Source organism: Macaca thibetana, chromosome 10 (genome assembly GCF_024542745.1).
Source record: "Macaca thibetana thibetana isolate TM-01 chromosome 10, ASM2454274v1, whole genome shotgun sequence".
Taxonomy (NCBI): domain Eukaryota; kingdom Metazoa; phylum Chordata; class Mammalia; order Primates; family Cercopithecidae; genus Macaca; species Macaca thibetana.
In genome coordinates this window covers 5457963-5483565 of record NC_065587.1, presented here as the reverse complement: position 1 = coordinate 5483565, position 25603 = coordinate 5457963, and the positions used below count along the sequence as shown (strand labels likewise).

General features: G+C 41.0%; 1 protein-coding gene across 3 annotated transcripts in view; it reads right to left on the bottom strand.

Annotated features, from left to right (window-relative positions):
• Positions 1–655: 655 nt before the first annotated feature.
• Positions 656–25603, bottom strand: part of SMC1B (structural maintenance of chromosomes 1B) — a 63873-nt gene continuing 38925 nt past the window's right edge. For 2 of the 3 annotated variants that reach the window (XM_050805819.1, XM_050805821.1), the window contains 13 exons: positions 24417–24554; positions 23735–23851; positions 21896–22002; positions 19491–19632; positions 18125–18270; positions 15997–16150; positions 14875–14973; positions 10832–10988; positions 9871–10025; positions 8370–8521; positions 6016–6085; positions 2040–2150; positions 656–1250 (listed from right to left, as the gene is read on the bottom strand). In XM_050805819.1, the coding sequence (XP_050661776.1) occupies positions 1152–1250; positions 2040–2150; positions 6016–6085; positions 8370–8521; positions 9871–10025; positions 10832–10988; positions 14875–14973; positions 15997–16150; positions 18125–18270; positions 19491–19632; positions 21896–22002; positions 23735–23851; positions 24417–24554 (1647 nt within the window). In that variant the 3' untranslated portion in view covers positions 656–1151. The remainder of the gene's footprint in view (positions 1251–2039; positions 2151–6015; positions 6086–8369; positions 8522–9870; positions 10026–10831; positions 10989–14874; positions 14974–15996; positions 16151–18124; positions 18271–19490; positions 19633–21895; positions 22003–23734; positions 23852–24416; positions 24555–25603) is intronic. The other variant, XM_050805820.1, reaches the window with a different exon arrangement.

The following is a 25603-nucleotide window of genomic DNA, read 5'->3' as shown; positions in this document are numbered from 1 at the left end:
ACAGAGTGCATTCTGTTACTACATGAAACAGTGTTGTTAAAACGGATACATTTACTCAGGAGGCTACTCCTTGGTTAGCACTTGGGCCCAAAGCGGTCTAAAGTGGAAGCCCACCTCAGAATTTTCTTGTTCCTTTTTTTTTTTTTTTTTTTTGAGACAGTCTCTGTCACCCAGGCTGGAGTACAGTGGTGCAATCGCAGGTCACTGCAGCCTCCACCTCCTGGGTTCAAGCAATTCTCCTGCCTCAGCCTCCCAAGTAGTTGGGATTACAGGTGCACTCCATCATGCCTGGCTAATTTTTGTATTTTTAGTAGAGACAGGGTTTCACATTGGCCAGGCTGGTCTCGAACTCCTGAGCTCAAGTGATCCACCCACCTCAGCCTCCCAAAGTGCTGGGATTACCAGCATGTGAGCTGCCGTGCCTGGCCTGTCTTGTTCCATTTTGAAGTGGAAATGAAGTGGTGAAAGTGCAGCTTTCCTGCACATAACAACGTTTGTAAGTAGAGAAGTCAGTTGTCACTTGAGAAACTCTGTATTCTTCAATATTTCTGTAACAGAAATTCTATTTAGAAGAATTCGGATTGCATTGTAACATATAATTCAATTTCACCATTAAAGTATTTTTTGGCTTCTAAAATTCTACATTGGAGACATCTGAAATTAGAACATGTTTTATTGATATTTTCAATACTAACATAGTTTCTCTGAAACCATTTCCCAAAAGCCAGGTTCAACAGTTTATTAACAATCTTATAACTAGTATGTTTAAAAACCAAAGAGTAGTTCCCTTCAGGATTACTTGGGTACAAGGCAAGATCAGAGTGAAGATGAAGCCGAATTCAAAATTTTTCTAACCAGACTAGCTTATTTCAAAATAGAAGTTAGAATTATAGTACAAAGTTGTATCTTTTGTTTGTTTTTTAAAAACTCATTTAACACCAGCTCTCACTGAAAACTTTCCCTACTAACTAGAAAGGGGTCTGAACACTCAACTGAAGTGAGCTACAGCCTCTTTAGCTACAGCAACTAAGGTTTCTCTTAAAGGGTGCACCAGGCTGGTCCCGCTTGCTCCAGACGTCGTCTGTGGAGGAGCTGTGTGAGTATTAGAGTGGAAACTGAACAGTGATCAAGAGCCCGCTGCAGGGCTGCCCCTAGCGGGACTCTCCGTGTCTCTTGCTTTCTTGGCCTTCAGTGTCTGGATACTGAGAAAGATCTAGGGTCAAAATTCGGCTGAACATGCAGTCATCGTACTAAAATAGAAGACAGTTAAAAGTTCTCTTAATTAGGGAAAAAGTATTAAAGTAAAATAAGAGCCATTAGTGAGTCTAGAATTGCATTTAAAAGGTATCTTCTTCAACCTAAAAAGATAACAGCATTTATATCGGTTGTGGGTTTTTTTGGTGTTATCTGGTAGGAGAATTTCCATTGCTCATGCATTATATTTCCAGGTGGTCCCCTAACATTCTGTAGGCACAGGAAGGTAAATTTTTACCTTTGCTTAAAGGAAAATTCAGGAAGTAAATCCTAACTGTCCAAAACCACATGACCTGAACTAGTGGCTCTACTCCATGAGTTCAGATTAGAATTTTCAATGGCTTGAGAAAGGTGTGTTCACATTTTAGAAGTTACTATACAACTTGGAACTTCTAATGTATTTCTTTGTTTTGTCCTCAGATACCTTTGGAGGATAAATGGTTCCTTGCTCTACCATAGTGCATTTGTTTTTGCTTAAAACACTGAAACATTACAGAAATAAGTATAATGTTAACAGTGTAAATTAACATGGACTATTATTTCACAAAACAATACTTATTGTTCTGCAATTTTCCATTTGCTTTTTTCACTTAAAATATATCTTCAATCTCTATGTATTGTCTAGGAAAACACCAGTAGTTATTTTTAATCTTATTTGACTAAAAAATCATTTCAGCCTTAGACTCCATTTGGAAGTTTTCATTATAAAAGGAAAGCCCGGTGGCTGTCAGGGTCCTAAGGGAAGTTGGCAGTGGGTACACTCCTCCCCTCTGATTTGTCTTTACCTCAGGATAGATGCCGATCAGTGCGTCGGCTCTGGAGTAGAACTCTTCTTTTAGGGAGATGACTATCATCTGAAACTGGTCTTGAGTTTGCTCTTTGATGTAACTTGACACCTGGAAGAAATAAAAAAACATTTCACTAGGAAAGAAAGGCCTTGCCTGGGCTCTGGGGACAGTAATTCTGCATGTCTCTGAGTCTGGACAAGGACTTATCCACCTTTCCAATAATTCAATAAATCCCCAACAACTGCAGAAATGGAAATAGATTCTAAAATGAGATAAACTTCATTAAACCTATGATCTAAAACTTTAAGAACATTTTAAAGAATAAAGCTCCAACTTAAGATACTGTGGTGTAAATAGGTAATCAGCCTTTATAACAAGAAAAAAACTACCACTCGAAGTATTTTTTGAGGGTGAAAAAGGACTGGTATTTACACTTACAACCTCCAGGCCAGGCGCAGTGGCTCATGCCTGTAATCCCAGCACTTTGGGATCCACCCGAGGCGGGTGGATCAGTGGAGGTCAGGAGTTCAAAACCAGCCTGGCCAACATGGCGAACCCTGTCTCTATTAAAAATACAAAAAGTTAGGCAGGCATGGTGGCAGGCGGCTGCAATCTCAGCTATTCAGGAGGCTGAGGCAGGAAAATCCTTTGAACCCGGGAGGCGGAGGTTGCAGTGAGCCGAGATTGTGCCACTGCACTCCAGGCTGGGCGACAGAGAGAGAGACTCCATCTAACAACAACAACAGCAAAAATCCAAAATAATTTCCATCTTCCTATTTTGCCAACTCAAAGCCTGAAAGGAAAAACAGGGCAATTATGTATGTATTTGTAATCCATAATCAAGTCATTTGGTTAGAGGTGAACTCTGGTTCCTTAAGGAAGCTCAATTCCAAGGAAATGAGAAGTGCAAAATGGACTCAATAGAGATGAGTCTTAGTGAACAAACTACTCAGAACTTGGACAGTGATAAACCCCAAGAAAAGAAAAGCTACCAACAGTTTAACAAAAGTACTGCCAACTCCTGGGATTTCGCTGAGGGCCTAGAATGGGTCTTCTCCATGTGCACCAAAGATCCTGTGGACACAAGCTCTGGAAGTATTGGAATGGCAGCTTCTATTGAGGAATGAGTGGTCATGTTTTACATGAGAAAGGAAAGAACTGCTCTATGATGCTGAATTCATAGAAGGAACTTCCAGTATTAGAGGCAATGGTAGTAGCCACTATGACAGGGCTGAATAAAGGTCTTGGGCCCATAATAGGAAAAGAAGGGGAGACAGGATGCGAAGATGCAGGGCATGCATTTTTCCTGCAGAGTTACCTGTTGTAAATGTTGGGTACCCTGATCACAAGAGGGAGTGAAGGGTGCTTCATAGTTCCTCATACTACATAACTGCTCATACTCAATTCAGCAACGGAGTGTCAGAAAGATACGTCTCAAAGGGATAATGCAATTAAGAGGTTTTAGTACATAGGATGGGTACTAATAAGAGTCTTAAGTAAGACCTAGTACCTGGAGATGCCACCAATGCAAACATCTAATTTTTCCTCAAACATAGATACCTTAAATGCAGCCAAGAAAAGATAGCCACAAGATTTCCCCTCACAGAATGTGGGATATAAAGTGCCAAAATTATCCTCCTAAGGGGAGATTTCTCCCAAATGAGTCAGCCATGGAGTCCAGTCATTTGATGCACACTCACTGGCATTCAAGAGACAACTCAAGATGTTCTTCTGTTCCTATGTTTTCTTTCCCCAGCTACCATGAAGTTTCTGGCAGAGACTTTTTGGGGGTATGGAGTTGATGTGATACTCTTGTGTATCCTGTGCCATGTTAAAAATGCAGGGCCTTCAAGAGATTTTCTCAGATGAATACCACTTGAGAAATGCCCAAAGACTACATTCATGCCATCAGAGGATACCTCAGGTTGCAGCTACCCAGGCAATTCATGTGAGACTCAACAGAGTAAGAAATCAAGGAGGTCAGCTTCGGAGGTGCAAAACCTGCTGGGCAGTACCCTGAGGCTGCAAACATCTCTCAAGCATGGGCTCCTTAACATCACTCACAAGGCCAGGTTATAAACCAGAATGCCAATTTCTTTCTTTTTTTCTTTTTAAATTTCTTTATAATAGAGGCAAGGTCTCACTATGTTGCCCAGGCTGGTCTCGAACTCCTGAACTCAAGTGATCCTCCCGCCTCAGCCTCCCAAAGTGTTGGAATTACAGGCATGAGCCACCGCACCTGTCCCAGAATGCCAATTTATAAATAAATGATGAGAAATACATATGTCAGCATGACCACAGCAGCCACCTTGTAAGCAGCCATTAATACAAAGCCTGGTCATTTCTAGAAGATGGATGGGCCTGGAATCAGAACCAGGAGACTCTAATTCACCCATCTCCAAGAATGAATGGCCCCAGTAGCAGGACCATGATACCGGGAACTCTGCAGGCCGATGCTACTCTTCCCCTGGGCAGTGTCAGGCACTGCCAGGATTTGCCTCCATCCTTTGTTCATGTTCCATAGCAGACCCCACTCTCATGTCCAAAATTCAATCCAGTCACCATTAAGATGTGTGGGCTGACAGCCCAGCTCTTTCAGGTGCGCCAGCTCTGAGTATCTACCCACTGATCCTTGAGTGCTGACTAAAGTTTAACTCCTAAGTGTGAAACTGTTCCTTAGTTCTCTCATTCTCTCAAAGACTGAAAACAGGATCATGCTCAAGTACAGTAAATTGCTGGATACATTTTGATAGAACTGGGAGGTAGGGCTGGCGTGGTGGCTGACGCCTGTAATCCCATCGCTTTGGGAGGTTGAAACGGGTAGATCCCTTGAGCCCAAGAGTTCGAGACCAGCCTTGGCAACATGGTGAAACCCCATTTCCAACAAAAACACAAAAATTAGCCAGTCTCATAACCTGGTCTCAAAATAAATAAATAGATTAAAATTTTATTAAAAATGGGAAGGTAGGATTTTAAACTTTAATTCTTTTGGAATTTATTTAGAGATGGTACTCTTGGACTTTGTAAGTGGAGACTTAACAAGGCCCTGCCACAGGGCCTATTAGGGGTTCTCTAACTCCCAATATCTAGATTTGGTGAGAAACCTGTTATGCCAGCAGTAACACTGTTGATCAAGTACAGTGATCCTCATTTGACCCCCATGTTGATTGTCCCATCAACTCTGGAAGGTCCCCTAAGCTTTGAACGAAAACTACCCTGAATCAACTTGTTTCAGATATTTATCTTAGATTTTAAAAGGACTAATTTTTTTTTTGTTTTTTATTTTTTATTTTTTCTGGAGTGCAGTGGCATGGTCTCGGCTCACTGCAATCTCTGTCTCTCAGGCTCAGGTGATCCTCCCACCTCAGCCTCTTGAGTAGCTGGGACCACAGATGTGTGCCACCATGCTCAGATAATTTTTTTTTTTTCACACTTTTTGTAGGGACAAGGTCTCCTTATATTGCCCAGGCTGGTCTCAAACTCTTGGACTCAAGCAATCCACCCGCCTTGGCCTCCCAAAGTGCTGGGATTACAGGCATAAGCCAACAAGCCCAGCCTACAAGGAATGATTTTTTTATTTTATTTATTTATTTTTTTGAGACAGAGTCTCACTCTGTTACCCAGGCTGGAGTGCAGTGGCACAATCTCGGCTCACTGCAACCGCCGCCTCCCGGGTTCAAGCGATTCTCCTGCCTCAGCCGCCTGAGTAGCTGGGATTACAGGCGCGCACCAACATACCTGGCTAATTTTTGTATTTTAAGTAGAGACGGGGTTTCACCATATTGGTCAGGCTGGTCTAGAACTCCTGACCTCAGGTGATCCACCTGCCTCGACCTCCCAAAGTGCTGGGATTACAGGCATGAGCCACTGCGCCCGGCCCAGGGACTGATTTTTAATGAGCATTTTCTATTGCTTGCTTCACATGATCTTTGAATTGTAGACAATCTATTGAAAATGAAAAGCAGAAACTTACTTTGCCTATGTTAGTATTGTCTAGGGCTGCATCCACTTCATCTAAAACAAAGAATGGGGCAGGACGAAAACTAGAAAAAAATTACAATCAAGTAAGTTACAATTTTCTATCTGTTTTATAAAAGACTTGGAGGAAAAGATTAACAGTATTCAGAATAAAAAAAACACACTCTTTTGGATATTTCTAAGTATTTGATGACCTCTATGTTACTAAATCCAATGCTCAGTTATCAGTCCACATGTATGTGACCTATGCAAGGAGTATTTGGGGTTGGTCACTCCCTCCTCCTTGAAATACTGCTCTGTGACTTGCAGGGGGACATAGTCTACTTCCCCTCAGCCCCTGCAGAGTCTGCTGAGAACTCTTCATCTCTGTGCTTATCTAATCAACTCCCTTGGTGATTAAATCTGGCCCCAGGGTTTTAAATACCGCCCAAATACTGATGGCTCCCACCCTTCTACCAATAATTCTAACCTGTCTCCTGAATTCTCACCTCAAATGTCCAACTACTTTCTCTACAATTCCATGTGGGTGTCTAATACATATCTCAAACTCATCTCAAACTCATCTCAAAGCAAACTTCTCCCCTGCCCTCCAAACCTGTTCCCTCCTGTGGTTTTCTCCATCTCAGTTAATGGCAGCTCTTATTACTCTAGTCGATTAGGTCAAAACCCACAGAGCCATCCCCTTCACATCTCTTCCTTCACACCCGTACCTGTCAGCAAATTCCGTCTGCACAACCATATCCTCTCACCCTGGCCCAATCACCATCGCTGTCTTTCACCTTGATTGTGACCAGTCTTAGCCCTGTGCCTGCCACTGCTGCATACAGTCTATTCTCCATCCATGCTAGGCTCACTCTGGCCTTGGAGCCTTTTGCACTTGCTATTGCTGATGTCTAAGAACATTCTTCCCTTAGCTGTCCACATGACCTGTTCCATTTATTCCTTCAAATCTTTGCTCAAATGTTACCTTCTGAAACAGACCTTCCCAGATGACTCTTTAATATTGCTAACCACTTCCCTGCCACTCACCATCTCCATTCCCTGCTTTTTTTCTCTACAGAACTTGTCACTTTCTAATGTTCTCTATATTGGATAATTAGTTTACTAATTTACCTTATTTATTATCTGCCTTTCCCAACTAAAATGAAGTATCTTCAAGGCAGGCGTTTTGTTTTGTTCACAGCTGTCTCCCCACTGCCTGCAGCAGCACCTGATACACAGTAACTAGTAAGTATCTGTTGACTAAATGGATGTGGGTGCCACCTAGTCTGATTCTGCTCAGATTACTTGTTCAGAGCAGGCCTCCAGCTACCATGGTTTTCTCTTTTCCTTTCCTGTGGCAGCCTATTCCTTTTCCTTCTAGAGACCAGTAAAAAGTTGTCAAACTCTTCTATGTTTTTGTTCCTGGTCATGGAAATAGAAAAGCAGCAGCATCTATATTTTACTGATTGTATTATATGTATATTTTTTGAGACAGAGTTTTGTTCTTTCACCTAGGCTAGCGTGCAGTGGCGTCATCACAGTTTATTGCAGCCTCGAACTCCTGGGCTCCAGCAATCCTTCCACCTCAGCCTCTGGGTCGCCGGGACTACCGACATATGTCACCACATCTGGCTAACTTTTTTCTATTTTCTGTAGACACGGGGTCTCACTATGTTGCCGAGGTTCAGCATCTATACTTCAGATCTTCATCTAATATTCTGAATGTTGAAAGAGGCTAATTGCCTTAATTGTAGATAACTTTTTATTTCTTGATTTGTTTTACAAAGAAACAGTTCCACCACCATCAGTGGAAATAAGGAGATTAAATACTTTTATAGAAGAAATACTTCAACATTCTTTACTAAGTAGCAGATCTCTGAATATTGACTAAGAAAATAATATACAAATTGGGATTTTTTTCAATCCTGATGTCACCTCTGGCCATTCCAAATATTTTTTCTTTCTAAAATGGAATAGTAGTAGCTATTGATAATAACAGAAATTGAATAAAAATCTGTCACTAACTAGCTGGGCATGGTAGCACGTACCTGTGGTCCTGGCTACTCAGGTGACTGAGGCAGAAGGATCACTTGATCTGGGAGTTTGAGCCTAGCCTAGGCAACATAGCAAGTCTCTGTCTCCAAAAAAAAAAAAAACCCACTAAAAATCTGAATTCTCTCTTAGATTTTCTGTCTAAAGTCTAAATTGTTGTAGGCCTAAAACATAATCTGAATTGTCTGGCTGAAGAAGATAGTTTTGTATCCCATTTGCTAAATATTAATAAAGACAATAGTTAATATATCTTCTGTAGGAAGGTCCCCTTGGCTTCTGCCCTATATGAAAACTGAATAGCTTTTGTGACCTTACCTGTGCACGGCAAACAGGAGAGCCAAGGCGGCCACACACTTTTCTCCCCCTGACAAATTGTCCATTGGCATAAACCGTTTGCCTGGGGCCACACAGTTATAACTAATTCCCTCCAAGTAAGGTTCTTCAGGGTTCTCTGGGCTAAGAAATGCCTGAAACACATATGTTTATTTAGCAATATCAGAAAAGCAACTGATAAAGTTCAACTTGGAGTTTAACTGCAAAATATTCTATTGGTTAGCTTTTCTCCAATTTTGATGGAAAACTACCAATGCCTATAAATAATGTATTTAGTTCTACATGTAATCACAGAAAACAGGGTTGTCTGGATAGGTGGTAGACGGAAAACACTCTAACATACCCAGGGATCAGCCCTTTCCACCAGACTGCCAGTCAAACCTCAGAGGCACCTGCCACAGTCTTACAAAACAGTCTTCATGCAGTTTGCTCACTGATATATTCATCAAACATTTACTGAATACCTATTATGGGCCAGGAACTGTAGATACAGAGATGAATCTTGTTCTCAAAGAGTTAGGCGTGGTGGCTCACACCTGTCATCCCAGCACTTTGGGAGACTGAGGCAGGCGGATCACTTGAGGTCAGGAGTTTGAGACCAGTCTGGCCAACATGGTGAAACCCTGTCTCTACAAAAAATACAAAAATTAGCCAGGCTTGTTGGTGTGTGCCTGTAATCCCAGCTACTTGGGAAGCTGAGACACGTGAACCTGGGAGGCATAGGTTTCAGTGAGCTGAGATCGCACCACTGCATTCCAGCCTGGGCAACAGAGGGGAACTCTGTCTCCAAAAAAAAAAAAAAAAAAAAAAAAAAAAAGGAGTTAATGGGTTTAATCTTACTTTACTGAAAATAAGTTATTTTCCGTTGAAGTTCTAAATATCTGATCCAGGATCACCTTTTAGTCATAAAAGCACATGAGAAAACAAAAGCAGAAGAGGTACGTAAGCCCCGACCTACATCTTTATTTCACATTCAATTCCACGAGTATTTGCTACGGATATTGATAATGGAATGGGAGTGGTTATCATGAAAAGGGTCATATCTGAATTTGAACCCTGCCTTTAGTTCTTTACCTCTCTTTTGTTACTCTGGTCAACTCCACTGATGAACCATCTTCCCAGGATCCTCTAGTATTCCACATTTACCACAGAAAACAACAGTGCTATAAAATCAAATTAGTACCAGACTACAGAATTTTGGAACTAAAAGAGAATTTGGAAACCAAATGATTTAGTCCATTCATTTTTCGGATGAAGAAACAGACCCAGAGAGGTTTTGACTTGTCCACACTGAATAGTGTGGAGTGAACGGGATCTACAATGCAGGTCATTAGATAACCACTCTTCATGAACTGACTTTGCCCCATGAGTGAGTTGCTCAAATAATGTGGCAGCGGTTATTTATTTCCCACCAAAAAAAAAAAAAAAACCACCACCAGTAACACAGATTTCCCACTAGTATTGGAGGATGAAAGATACATACTTGGGCACTGTTGTTTCTGCAGAGCTTCTTGTAGATTTGATCAATTGAGACTGAGACATGCTCAAAACACTGGGTGAAAAGATCGTATCTCCTTTTTTTCACTTGTTCAAACTCTTGCCTACACATTCTGGCTTCCTTTCTGCTGGCCTCAAAAGCTAAGAGAGAATCAATGTTCTTCATTTTAGAGACCACTGAGGAGGTTCTTTTACTTAAACTGTAAAGCATAAAATATTTTTAAAATTGGATTTGAGTTTGGATCTCTTGAGTAAAGTTACCTTCAAAATACCTAAACTACTATTAATTCCAAGAGAATAGTTCTTAGAATTGATGAGTCTCTTTTCCAGTAGGGCTAACTGCTAAATAATATTGACAAGTTCTGATAGGGTATTTATTTATTTATTTATTTATTTAGAGACGGAGTCTTGCTTTGTTGCTCAGGCTGAAGTGCAGTGGCGTGATCTCGGCTCACTGCAGCCTCTACCTCCCAGGTTCAAGTGATTCTCCTGCCTCAGCCTCCCGAGTAGCTGGGACTACAGGCGTGTGCCACCACACCCAGTTAATTTTTATAATATTTAGTGGACACGGGGTTTTACCATGTTGACCAGGCTGGTCTTGAACTCCTGACCTCAGGTGATCCACCCACCTCAGCCTCCCAAAGTGCTGGGATTACAGACGTGAGCCACCGCGCCCAGCCTGATAGAGTATTTATTATGTCAATTTTGTTGGTGTGAAAAAAATATATGTGTTTTAAAATCACCAATAAACTTGGTTTTAAATTAAAGCAAAACACTTCAAAAAGGAAACGATTAATGATTCAGTATTAAAAGTACACATTAATATAAGACCACAGAGGAAAAAATCTACAACAAAAAGGGACAACAGAGGGGAAATTGTTGGCAAATGTTATAGAAATCAAAACACCCATGAATATAATCTTGTTAGTGACTAAACTCAATTTTACCATCTGTGGATTCTTGAAACTTGTCTCTGACAGTCTTTAAGTTCTCCAGTGCTCGCAGGTTTGGGGCTGCTGTTTTCAGTAAGATATCTTCCTGGGATGCTACTTGCTGCCGTAAGAGCCTAAGGTGGGCCTCGACTTCTTGATCAGACTGTAGAGCCTATTATGGGCAAAGAACAACACTGACTGGCATGGCATGCCTTCTACATCCAGCAAGGTAGGGTGTGTGTGTGGCCCTTCGCCATCTGGACCCCCCAGGTCTTGTCATCCACTCCTTCTCTCCCCAAAGCCCTCTCTGAGCCCGGGAGGTGCAGTCCTGCTGCAATACTTATAGCTTCCTGAATCGGCTGTGCTCTTTTCTTGGAACACATTTCGGCTCATTTTTTTAATCTGGCTAAAAAGCAACAATTTATACTTCACCTTCATTTATTTAAAAATATTCATAATCTACTATGTATTACACTGAGGATTCAATGGTGGAAGCTATTCAGTCTTTGCCTTTAAAGACTCACAGTGAAGTCAAACACATAAACTGGATTAAAAATTTTTTCTAAGACACAGGTCTCACTCTGTTGCTCAGGCTGGTCTCGAGCTCCTGACCTCAAGCAGTCCTCCCACTTCCCGAGTAGCTGGGATTTAAACCGGCTTTTACAGTGGGGTGAAAAGACTTCTGACAGGGCAAACATAGGTACTACGGGGCAGGGAGAGGGGATCCAATCCAGCTAGACAGGTTAACACTTAAACCTGGCACGAGTGATGAAGAGAAAAAGTAGCCACGCCCTTCCAGAAAATCTTTTTTTTTTTTTTTTGGCCACAAATACAATCAGTGTACAAAAAGTAGGCCGGGCATGATGGCTCATACCTGTAATCCCAGCACTTTGGCAGGCCAAAGTGTGTGGATCACCTGAGGTCGAGTTTGAGATCAGCCTGACCAACTTGGTGAAACCTCATCTCTACTAAAAATACAAAAATTAGCCGGGCATGGTAGCAGACACCTGTAATCCCAGCTACTCGGAGGCTGAGGCAAGAGAGTTGCTTGAACCCAGGGGGTGGAGTTTGCAGTAAGCCGAGATTGCGCCATTGCACTCCAGCCTGGGCAACAAAGCAAGACTGTCTCAAAAACAAAACAAAACAAAAAACAAAACAAAAAAAGTCTAACAAAATATATTAACAGCATACGAACTGAAAAGATGTGGTGGATATTGTTACTCAGCATCTGTTTCCATTTTTTCTTTTAATGCAGCACACGCTTTTGACCAGGTAGATCCACTTCTCCCTCCTGGACCCCATGTACTTAGACTGAGAGGCAGGGCCTGCTTGGTTTAAGGTAAAGTTCACCATCCTCCTCCCTCTACAGTGATTGGTTCAGCAATGAATATGTGACCCCATTCAGGCAACTGTGATGAGGGGACAATTGCTGGGGCTTTGTAGGTAAAACCTTTCTTCAGTTTTAGAAAAGCATGTAAACCAAAGAGTATCTGAGATAGGTCTCAGTCAGTTGAGTTTATTTTACCAAGGTTAAGGACATGCCCCAGAGAGAAGTCTGTGCCTTTCTCGAAAGATGATTTTGAGGGCTTTGATATTTAAAGGGGAAAAGCAGGCAGAAGCAAGAGGAAGTATATGGTCACATCACTGAATCCATATGTTGCAAGAGAAAAGTAGGTAGGAAACAGTCAATTATGTATTCACCTCATGCTCAGTAAATTAGCACTTTACCATAAGACGAAAAACCACAAATATCTCCCCACGGAGTCTCTACCTGGGGAGATACTTAATTTTTTTTTTTTTTTTTTTTTGAAACCGAGTCTCTCTCTGTCACCCTGGCTGGATTGCAGTGGCACAATCTTGGCTCACTGCAACCTCCACATCCCAGGCTCAAGCAATTCTCTTGCCTAAGCCTCCTGAGTAGCTGGGATTACAGGCACATGCCACTGTGCCTGGCTATTTTTTTTTTTTTTTAGTGGAGACAGGGTTTCGTCATGTTGGCCAGGCTGGTCTCGAACTCCTGACTTCAGGTGACCTGCCTACGTTGGCCTCCCAAAGTGTTGGGATTACAGGCGTGAGCCACCACGCCTGGCCTGATACTTAATTTTTTTTTTTTTTTTTTTTTGAGACGGAGTCTCGCTCTGTCGCCCAGGCTGGAGTGCAGTGGCTGGATCTCAGCTCACTGCAAGCTCCGCTTCCCGGGTTTACGCCATTCTCCTGCCTCAGCCTCCCGAGTAGCTGGGACTACAGGCGCCCGCCACCTCGCCCGGCTAGTTTTTTGTATTTTTAGTAGAGACGGGGTTTCACCATGTTAGCCAGGATGGTCTCGATCTCCTGACCTTGTGATCCGCCCATCTCGGCCTCCCAAAGTGCTGGGATTACAGGCGTGAGCCACCACGCCTGGCCTGATACTTAATTTTTTATATGTAGCTCTCTGCTTAGGAACAAAAGGAAAGGCAGTTTTTTGCATGACTCAGCTTTCAGCCTAATTTCTTTCTCTTGGTGTAGTGAATTGGGGTCCAAGTTTTCATTTTCCTTTCACTAGTACCACTACAAAAGACAGCTTCTTTCTTCTCTGAAGGTTGCAGCTGTGTGGCTGGAAAGCCAAGAATATGCGCTCATTTTGTCTTCAGGAGAGAAGCAGCTTCAGAATGAAGCCAACGCCCAAAGACATGTATGGCTACAGGGATGACTGGGAAACAGAGCCAGAGCTGCTCAATTAAAGGCATGAAATTAAGTTAAATTAAAGCTGGAGTCCAGCTCTGTGCTCTGCAACTGGAAGGGTGTGCCACACCATCACCTACAATCCTGAGAGAGGCCTGTGTCTACTGAGGGTACTGCAGTGGGATGCCAGCAGAGCAAATTTGGGATGCTGGAGTAAGTAGTTGGTTACTTTTGTTTATTGAAGGACTTCTCAAAAACTTAAATATACATTGTGAATCTCTTTCCTTCCCAAGAAGGGAAAAGACTTTCTCAAAAAGTAACCACAGGAACTTTTCTTATTTGGCTAGACATTTCATGATACCAGTGTTCTACACAACACAGTCAGAAATGCTGACATAAACATTTTTTAAAGTAACCAATATATTTACTGCTATTTTGTGATAACATGATACAATAAATATATATTTGGTTTTCATCCCAGTTCTAGGCACAGCATACCTAAAACATTTGCAATTTCCTGAGTGGTAGGAGTGAGAGGGGCATCTTTTATGATTCATGATAAGCCCCTTTCAATCATACCTAATGAGCTGACTGTTGGAAGATGGGGACTATTGCAGGAGGAACCAACCAGGTGATTGGAGGGCTGGAACCTTCAGTCCCTCTTCTCTAAGGAGATGGGGGAGAAAGGCTGAAGATTGAGTCTGGATCACCAATTGCCCATGATTTATTAATCATGTATGTAATGAAGCTCCCATAAGAATCCCTAAACAGTGGGTTGTGAAGAGCTTCCAGGTTGGTGACCACACAAGAGATGCTGGGAGGGTGACAAGCCTGGAGAAGGCATGAGATAGGGCATGGACCCTTTCTCATACCTAGTCCTATGTATCTCGTCCATTTGGCTGTTCCATGAGTTGTAGCCTTTAAAAATGAACTGGTTAATGTAAATGAAGTATTCCCCTGAGTTCTATGAGCCATTCTAGCAAATTATCAAATCTGTGGAAGGGGTTGTGGAAACTCCTGATTTACAGCCAACTGGCCATGAGTCTGGGAGGCCTGGACTTGTGATTGGCATCTGAAGAGTGGCCAGTCTTGTGGGACTGAGCCATGACCTTGTGGGATCTGATGCTAACTGCAGGTAGACAGTGTCAGAATTGAACTGGATTGTAGAATACCCACTTGGTATTCAAAGAATTAGAGAACTGCTTGGTGTGGGAGAGACCCACAATTTGGTGTCAGAAGTTTCATGATTATACTGTTTTTCCTTTGTATATTTCTTTCAAAACCATTAGGAAATCTTTTTTTAAAAAAACCTCAATTCTATCTTCCAAAAATGATTCTGTAATATTTAAATATTCCATATTACTGTGAGTGATAAACAACAGAAAGCTTTCCGTTACCTTCAAATCCTCATTTAGAGAGCTGTAGTCTACTTCGAAGGCTTCTTCTTTTTCATAGATATCAATTGTTGCCTGGGTACTTTCTGCTTCAGTTCCCATCTGAAAAATACGTGAACACATACATTTGTTGATTAAGTTTGTTGTCTTATATGGGAGTGGTTCATGGCACTCCAACAACAATTACAATAGTAACATCAAAGATCACTTATCACTGATCACCTTAACAGATATATAATAAAAAAAAGTTTGAAAGATTTAGAGTTATCAAAATGTCACAGAGAGACCCAGAAAAGTGAGCAGATGCTGTTGGAAAAACGGTACCAACAGACTTTCTCAACATGGGGTTACCACAAACCTTCAACTTGTAAAACAAAAACAAAAACAAAAAACCCTGCAATATCTGTGAAGCACAATAAAATGAGGCATGCATGTGTCTGGGAGGATGTGCATAGGTTATATACCAACACTATGCCATTTTAGGTAAGAGACTTCAGCATCCTTGGATTTTGGTATACATGGGGGATCCTGGAACCATCCCTGTGGATACCAAGGAATGACTGTACTTCCAGCCAATCTAAAATGTTCTGTATAATCCAAATGTGGTGAAAAAGAAAGAAAAAAGGCCAACAAGGAAATGTTAGTGAGGCTTGGTTTTATCTTGTGATTTCTTTGGTGTCCATTCTTGCCTCTTCCTTTTCCCTCACCACCTAGAGATACTCAGCAGGGCATGTTTCTTCTGAGAAGGACCTCAGTACAACTGTTGGAGAAGGTGCAGAGCAAGAACCACCCCCTCCACATGATGTAAAATATTACGAGAGTCCAGGGAACCGCCCAAGCAGCAGATGATCTGCATACTGCCTGTGCCTCATTGTGCAAAAACATTCTTAACTCCAACAACTTTAATTCTCTGATTTCTCTTGGGTATCTAATATGTAGGTAAGAAACATGGGTTCATCCTGTGGCCCTAGTCCTCTGAGATGACAGTCATTTTGCCCTTTTTCCCTCCTAGGAGATGTCTTCACCATCCCTAAAGGGGCTACAGAACAAGAGAAAGAATAAGCAAAGGGCAATGCATTAAGTTCCACACAATGGCACATATTTTACAGTCATTTGCTAGAATACCTCCACTTCAATGATGTCATCCAGTGACCCGAACAAAAGGATTATCTCAATGTCTTGCACTTTGCAATCAAGCAGCAAGTTATGCTTCTCTAATCGTTTCTGTTCCAGAGAAGTTTGAGTAATTACAACTTCTTTTTGCAACTTCCCCACTTCCCTGTAATTACACCGATATGAAAAAGTAATTTTACTCATTATATAACACTGCACCAAGGAAGAAAAATGTATGCTATAAACTTATATGAAAAAAAGATTATTCCTGTGAGTGCTGTAAGTTCTAGAATCCTCTCACTGATGCTTGTAATTTAATTGTTAACACTCCTGAGAAAGGTCATGAACATACTCAGTTAATCTAAGGGAGCATTTTCCACTAATACATGTTACTGATTTAAACAAAGACAGTGCTTTCCTAGTTACTTTATTTTTAAATCTGAGCAATTTTTCAAGCTGCAATTCTCACTCAAATATAAGCTCCACATTTTAGACCTCAAACCAAGATAAATAGTCTCTTAGCAAAAGAAATCCCTTGCCAGGTAAGTCATATACACTTAATAATCTGGTTTCTTTACTACCACCACCACTAATGTAGTAATGCCTTCTATCTGAAAATAAGGGCTTGGGTTTTACTAATCGAAATGATGTGGGATTTTTAAAAGAACTGGAAAGAGGACCAAAAGAAAATGGAAAAAAGAAAAAAAAAGAAGAAAGTAAGAACTATGTATTTTTCAAGAATATGAAGGGAAAAAGAAAGTATTCTGTTTGGGCTGAGTGTGGTGGCTCATGCCTGTAATCCAGCACTTTGGAAGGCCAAGGGAAGAGTATCATTTGAGCCCAGAAGTTTAAGACCAACATAATGAGACCTCATCTCTTAAAAAAAAAAAAAAAAAAAAAAAAAAAAAGGAGAATGTGTTCTATTTACACAAAATACAAGAGTTTTTAAAAAGCAAGAGTAAACAGACTTTAATTCCACTCCAAAATCTTAGAACTTTCTGGCTGTATCTTGAAACACTGAAGGTCTTCGAATAGTGAGAAAAATTGTGAAATACCAAAAGGCTGAGCAAAAACAGAGAATTAATTTTGTCTAATCACTCATAGTTGTGTAAATCATGATGCATGACAGGAAAGCAAGTGTCATTTTGGTACAGGCCAGTCAATTCAAAGTGTCGTTGCCATCATCATGGCAAACACACAAGCTAATCTTATGCCAGGTACTGGTCTAAGTACCTGGCACAGGTACTTTTTTTTTTTTTTGAGACAGAATTTCACTTTTGTTGCCCAGGCTGGAGTGCAATGGCACTCTAAGTGCATATGAATATTAACATATGTAATATTTACAGCAATTCTGTGAGGCAGGCACTATTACTATCTCCATTACTGATGAGGAAATTAAAGTATCATATGTAAACAGCAGAGCTGGGATATGAAACCAGAAATTGTGGCTCCAAATTCTATCTCCTTACTCTCTACGCTATCTTGCACAGACTAGAGGGAATCTCTGTACAACAGGAAGACAGAAATGTCAAGGTAGAATTAGCGTAAGGGACTCTATACAGGTTCATGTTTTCATCTAACAAAAATAACTATTTGTTCTACGCCAGGAACAGTGGCTCATGCCTGTAATCCCAGCACTTTGGGAGGCTGAGGCGAGCAGATCACTTAAGGTCAGGAGTTTGAGACCAGCCTGGCCAACACAGTAAAACCCGGTCCCTACTACAAAAGAAAAACATACACACATACACACACACACACACACACACACACACACACACACACCGGGCGTGGTGGTGTGCTCCTGTAGTCCCAGCTACTCGGGAGACTGAGGTAGGAGAATCACTTGAACCTGGGAGGCAAAGGTTGCAGTAAGCTGAGATCATGCCACTGCGCTCCAGCCTGGGCAACAAAGGGAGACTCCGTCTGAAGAAAAAACAAAACACCATTTGCTCTAAACAATTAACCACCTCGCCTGGTTTAGAATGTTTGAAAAAAATTAGAATGTCTGAAGGGTGTGATGTGAGACTAAGAGCAACAAAGGGCACATATTCAAATGCAACTCATTTAGTATATTTCAGATAGTTGGTGTCCATGTTTAAAACTCTGACTAGGTCTTTCAAACTGATGAAGTCTTAATTACCTATCAACAGCCAGAAACTTCTTCCGTTCCTCTTCAATTTGAGTTTGAACTTTCTCGGCATTGGAGTTCTGAGTGACACGTATGTCCTTAAGTTGCTGCTGCTTTGCCATGAGTTCATTCACTATCTGCAGACAGTTTTCTTCAGCCTGAACAGAGAGGATCTGTATTGTAGATTTACCATCTTCTATATTAATAAGGTAGTTCTATGATCTTATCCATAACACCAAACCAGTTATCCTGAGATGAACCTTCTCACCCTATGTGCTACTTGACCCTCCATCATGGACGGTGACTCACATTCTATACTTTTTAGAAACTGGTGATCATTACCTGCCTTTGTCGTTCATTTTGCTATTGTTTTTTATCCTTCATTTTGGATTCATTCCTCAGCTCACTGCCATCTGACTTCTGTTCCCACTCTCCAATGAGAGTGTTTTTGCTATCATGATCTCTAATTGGGAATTAAACATTTTCCAGACTTTTATGTTTTTGACAGCCTTGATCATTTCCTCCTTCCTGAAACTCTGGGGCTTCTGTGATACCACCTCTTCTGGCTCTCCTCATAAGCTAAGTGACCATCTTCCAGATCCCATCGCTGCTCCACTGCTCTTCACTGCCTACCTCCCTGCTAGGGTGTCTCAACCATTCTCATGTGGTTTCAGTTTACTCCCATAAACCAGCAACTCCCAAATCTGTATCTTCAGCCTAGACTTCTCCCATTATCTTCTCTTTAACAGCCTGCTGGAAATTGCCATCTAGACATTACATAGGCAACTCAAGCTCCACAGGTCCAGAATTTTCTCTCCTTAACCTGCTGCTCTCATTCACCAATCACCCAAGTTAGAACTAATGAGTCATCTGTGGCACCCCCTTGCCCTTCCTCCCATGCTGACAGCCAGTAATTCATAAAGCTCTGCTGATTCTACTTTAAGTATTTCTTTTTTTTTGAGACGAAGTCTCACTCTGTCGCCCAGGCTGGAGTGCAGTGGCTGGATCTTAGCTCACTGCAAGCTCCGCCTCCCGAGTTTACGCCATTCTCCTGCCTCAGCCTCCCAAGTAGCTGGGACTACAGGCGCCCGCCACCTCGCCCGGCTAGTTTTTTTTTTGTATTTTTTAGTAGAGACGGGGTTTCACCGTGTTAGCCAGGACGGTCTCGATCTCCTGACCTCATGATCTGCCCGTCTCGGCCTCCCAAAGTGCTGGGATTACAGGCTTGAGCCACTGCGCCCGGCCTAAGTATTTCTTAAATCTGTCCCCAACCCCTTCGATCACTAACAGGACCCTTCAGGAGATCACAAAAGGTTTACTACATGAAGGAAGTCATAATTTCAATGAAGAAGCACTTCAGCCACTCATTATTAATTACCTTCTTTAGGTGATCAATATCTTCACTACCTTTCTGGATAGTTTCTTTTAATGTGTTCATCTTATTCAGTTTCTTCTTAAGCTGATTGCGACTATACTCAAGTTGAATATTAAGCCGAGTTTTTTGTTTTTCAAATTCTAATCTAGTATAATAAAGTCAAGCATTACAAGTGTTAACAGAAAACTTTGATTCCTTCTTAACTTTTTCTTATGGGAAATTTCAAACAAATATAAAAATAAAAGGAATACTATAATGAACCCCCAAGTAGCTGTCACCCAACTTAATAATTATCAATTCATGCTCATTCTTGTTTCATCTATAACTCCACTAATTGCCCCTCTTACCGCTGGCTTATTTGAAGCAAGTTCTAGACGTGATGTAATTTCATCTGTAAATATTTGTGTATGTATCTCTGGAAGTGAAATGACTTTTAACTCATAACCATAAAGTATTATGGCTAAAATATAATTCATTAATATCAAATTGCTGTCACTGCCAAATTTCCTTTTTAAAAATTTTCTTTTAGTCTGGGTGCAGTGGCTCATGCCTGTAATCCCAGCACTTTGGTAGGCCAAGGTGGCAGATCACTTGAGATCAGGAGTTCGAGACCAGCCTGGCCAACATGGTGAAACCCCATCTGTACTAAAAATACAACAATTAGCCAGGCTTGGTGGTGTGTGCCTGCAGTCCCAGCTACTCAGGAAGTTGAGGCAGTAGGAACTGCTTGAACCCGGGAGGTGGAGGTTGCAGTGAGTTGAGATCACGCCACTGCACTCCAGCCTGGGTGACAAAGCGAGTCTCCATTTCAAAAAAACAAAAACGAAAACAAATACCAAAAAATTTCTTTAAAAAAAAAAAAAGAAAAATTGGTTGTTTGAATCAGTATCCACACATTACATATGGGTATGTTTCTTAAATCTTTTATAATCTACAGATTTCCTCCCCTTTTTCTTTAAATTATAATTTATGTGTTATTTTTATTTAGTCTTTTCAAATTATTATTATTATTATTATTTTTTTGAGACGGAGTCTCGCTCTGTTGCTTAGTCTGGAGTGCAGTGACGCGATCTCAGCTCACTGCAAACTCCGCTCCCTGGGTTCAAGCAATTCTCCTGCCTCAGCCTTCCTAGTAGCTGGGATTACAGGTGTGTGCTACCATGCCCGGCTAATTTTTGTATTTTTAGTAGACAGGGTTTCGCCTTGTTGGCCAGGCTGGTCTCGACTACTGACCTCAAGTGATCCACCTGCCTCTGCCTCCCAAAGTGCTGGAATTACAGGCGTGAGCCACCGCGCCCGGCCCAAATAACTATTCTTATATAAACACCAAACTTGGGAACTTTCATTTCTACTGTGCCAGCTTCATAAACTCCTCATAAAGAATTCCATTATCAACTGTAGCTCATCCCTCCATGCTCCACCTACCCCTCTACACACCCTGCTAACAGAATCAGTTGTTCAAGAAACACTAAGTACCTCTACACACCCTGCTAACATAATCAGTTGTTCAAGAAACATTAAGTACTAACAGATATTGTGCTAGATACTGCTAATACAAAAACAACTATAACAATTAAAACATTAAAAACTATTTAATGAGAGGTTACTATATACCTGACACTGTTATAAAAGTTTTTACATGAATTAACTTACAAGTTGTAAAACTCTCCTAGGTCAGTAATACTATCATCTTTATTTAACAGATGAGAAGATCAAGGAACAGAGAGTTAAGCAACTTGCCCAAGGCTACCCACTTAGTGGTAGAGCCAGGGATGACACACTCAGACAGAGGGACAACAAAATCCCTGCTCTTCATCCGTGACCACACTGCCTGTAGGAGAGGTTAAGAAATGTATTTGTGCCGCAGGAGGCAGACATACAGACGATGTAGAAGTGAAACACTTCTTCACTTGGCTTTAGGGCGTCACATTACCCTGGCTTTCCTTTCCTCTGACTAGCTGCTCTTTTAATGATTCTTTCTCATCTCTTCAACTTGCTAACATCTTGTAGGATCTCTTCTCCTTTCTCTTTTTTTTTTTGGGATCGAGTCTCGCTCTGTTGCCCACGCTGGTGTGCAGTGGCATGATCTCGGCTCACTGCAAGCTCCGCCTCCCAGGTTCATGCCATTCTGCTGCCTCAGCCTCCCAAGTAGCTGGGACTACAGGCACCCACCCCACACCCAGCTGATTTTTTGTTAGCCAGGATGGTCTCGATAGTATGACCTCGTGATCTGCCTGCCTCGGCCTCCCAAATTGCTGGGATTACAGGTGTAAGCCATCGCACCCGGCCTAGCTGTTTCTTGATGAAATGAAACTCAGGCATAATTCCTCTAAATTATGAAATAATAACTATTTTTATAAATATGTAAGCTTCTTACCAACATATAATACTTTTTAAAATAAAAATACCTTTTTTGATCAATTTCTTGTTGCTGTTTAACACGTTTGTTCTCAAATTCACGAATATTTTCCACACCAATTTCTTCACAGAAGTGTTTGAAGATATCATCTTCTACCTTTTAAGTTATTTTTAAAAAACAGATTTAATAAGCAATTTTAAGAAATATATAATCTTTTTTTTTTTTTTGAGACAGAGTCTCGCTCTGTCGCCCAGGCTGGAGTGCAGTGGCACGATCTCCACTCACTGCAAGCTCCGCCTCCCAGGTTCACGCCATTCTCCTGCCTCAGCCTCCCGTGGAGCTGGGACTACAGGCGCCCGCCACTGCGCCTAGCCAATTTTTTTTGTATTTTTAGTAGAGACGGGTTTCACCGTGTTAGCCAGGACAGTCTCGATCTCCTGACCTCGTGATCCGCCCGTTTCGGCCTCCCAAAGTGCTGGGATTACAGGCGTGAGCCACTGTGCCTGGCCAAGAAATATATAATCTTAAATATAAGTTTTTCCCTCCAAGATTTTCCTGAATTAGGCCAAAAACTAATCCCACCAAGCATTACTATATTCTGAGAAGCCAGTACTTTCTTTTCCTTTAAGTCCATAAATTATGCCCACCTACTTTCAAATCTCTTATTCAAAAAAACTAAGAAAGCTCATAACTGGCCTTATTAAGTGTTTTGGCTTTATGAGTGTTTAGTATAAAACTGGAAGAATTCCATTTACTTTAGACCCACCAAAATATAATATTCTACATAAATAAAGAAAAGATTCTTTATGTATGAGTAATACAATAGCACCTTTGCCAGTATAATAACAAGTGGAATGAGGCATAGAATTAAGAATGAAAAAGATTTGGAAAAACTAGAATGGGGAAATTCAACAAAGTGAAATTTAACCTCAATGTTTTAAAGCTCTGATTTTATGTATAATTATAGGATGAGAAAGACCTATTTTAAGAACAGGACATTTTAAAAACTTCCAGATGTAGTTGAATATACATTAAATATGAATGTGATATGACTGATGCAGTAGTAAGCTACAATTAGCATGACTAGATAATCCAAGTCATGGAAAGTTACAGTTATAAACATAAAAACCCACAATATGCTGTACTGGCTAGGAAATATTTTGACATGCTCTGTTCAGGGGCATTGATAAACATCCAGAGGATGGTTACCAGAGCTGGTCTTAAATCCATGGTAATGTGAAATGAATAAAGAAACTAGGGCTATTTAACCTGGAAAAGAGATAACTAATTAGGAAGCACAAAAAGTATGGTTCCAAATCATGTGGTAAAGATCAGGCCTAAAAGCAATGGGTGGAATCAATAGAACGGGGGTATAACAAATCACTTTCTAAGGATCAGAGATACCCCACAGTAGAATGAATTAAATCAGAAAGTTTCTGTCCCTTTATAAGCAGAAGCTAGGTGACCAAATTTTTATTGTCCTAGAGCCAAGTACTGTGCCTGACACAGAATAGGTGTTTTAAAAAGAACTACTGAGTGAATAAATAACTTTAAAAGATAAGCTGAATGACAGTTTTCTTTCCCTCACAGTATTAGGGAAGTGGGAGAAAAGAATAAGCCTATAATTTTCACAATGGGTAAGGAGAGGTTGGAGTGCAGAGGAGAGTAGGCACAGGTCATTGTCTCTTGAGGTGAGCAACAAAGGTTCTCAAAAAACACAAGGAAATTAATTTGGCAAACCAATAAAACTTAGCTTACAACACTGTTGTTTCTGATAGGGCACTGTTACCTATCAACCTTTGCTTTAGCATATATTTAAGAAGCCCTAAATCTAGTATCTGGTCTAGAACTACATATACCATTTAGGAATAAATATAACATTTATGACCTTATCTATATTTTCTTGAAATTCTTTAATTCTTCGTTGTCGTTCCTTTATTCCTTCACTCAACATAGTACATTGAGACTCAATATTTAGTAGTTCACTTTGTAGCTGAGATTGTTCCTAACAACAAAAGAGAAAATTTTTTTTTAACATGGCTGTTTTAGCTTTATATAGTGAAGCCAAAAATGTGATAGGTATCTTTTAGAATAAAAGAAGAATCTATGAGATAAGATGAATTCACCTGGATAAAAGATTAAATACCACATAAATAATTAAGGGACTATAATATAATCTCAATCATGGGATAAAGTATCTAAAAATTGGCTGGGAGTGGTGGCTCTAATCCTTGGGAGGTCAAGGTGGGCAGATCACCTGAAGTCAGGAGTTTTGAGACCAGCCTGGCCAACATGGTGAAACCCCATCTCTACTAAAAAAATACAAAAATTACATGCCTGTAATCCAGCTACTCAGGAGGTTGAGGCAGGAAGAGCACTTGAACCTGGGAGACGGAGGTTGCAGCGAACAGAAACAGAGCCACTGTACTCCAGCCTGGGTGACAGAGTGAGACTGTCTCAGAAAAAAAAAAAAAAGTATCTAAAAATTACATGGAGCTATATAAATGTAATTCCTGAAATTCTATGTCCTGGGTCAAGTGCCCAGCATATTTTATGTAAATCTATATTACCCGGTAAAAAGCAACAAGGTGCTTCTTTTTAATCATCTCCAGTTCATTTTGTGAATATTTGAGTCGTGTTTGAGTTCCTTGTACCAGGGTCTGTATTTGTTTCAAATCTGTTTCTTTGCGGAGTGTCTTCATTAAATCCTAAAAAGAAAGAAAAATATGAGAATATTTTATGATAGAAAAGCACTTTCACTTTTCAAAGTGCTTTCATATGTAATAATTCACTGATTTTTTACATACCACCACACCCATGCCTTACCTCCCTTTCCTCTGATAAGAGACTGGGCAATTAAGTACATTAGTGATCTGGAGTAACTAAAACGCCATACAGCTTCCTCAAAAAAACTAACATTGCTTAACAGGAAAGAATTGGGAATGGAAAATGAAGAGGGGTGTGTATATTCCATCCAACACACATTAACGACATAAATAGGATCTTGTAATTGCCTTGCTTTTAGTGCATCTTTACCTTTTGGCTTGCCTCCCTCATTCCCTTCTTCTTTCACTCACCTTATGCCTCAACCAAATTAACTCCCTCAGACACTCCCTCCCATTGACTCCAGGTTTTTTTTTTTTTTTTTTTTTTTTTTTTTTGAGACCGAGTCTCACTCTGTAGCCTAGGCTGGAGTGCAGTGGTGCGATCTCTGCTCACTGCAAGCTCCACCTCCCTGGTTCACGCCAGTCTCCTGCCTCAGCCTCCCGAGTAGCTGGGACTACAGGTGCCCACCACCACACCTGGCTAATTTTTTGTATTTTTAGTAGAGATGGGGTTTCATCATGTTAGCCAGATGGGCTCGATCTCCTGACCTTGTGATCTGCCCACCTCGGCCTCCCAAAGTGCTGGGATTACAGACGTGAGCCACTGCGCCCGGCCGACTCCAGGTCTTTAGATAAACTCTTTCAACCAACTGCCAAGCAGAAACTCTGAATCTACCTATAACTTGGAAGTGCTTTCTCCAACCCCAGCTCCCAGTTCTCCTCCCTTCTGGACTTAACCAAGGTACATCTGACATGTATTGACTGATGTCTTAAGTCTCCTAAAACATAAAACCAAGCTGCAGCCTGGTGACCTGGGACACACGTTCTCAGGACCTCTTGAGGTGGTGTCACGGGCATGTCCTTAACCTTGGCAAAATAAACTTCTAAATTGATTAAGACCTGTCTCAGATACTTTTGGTTTACAATAATAT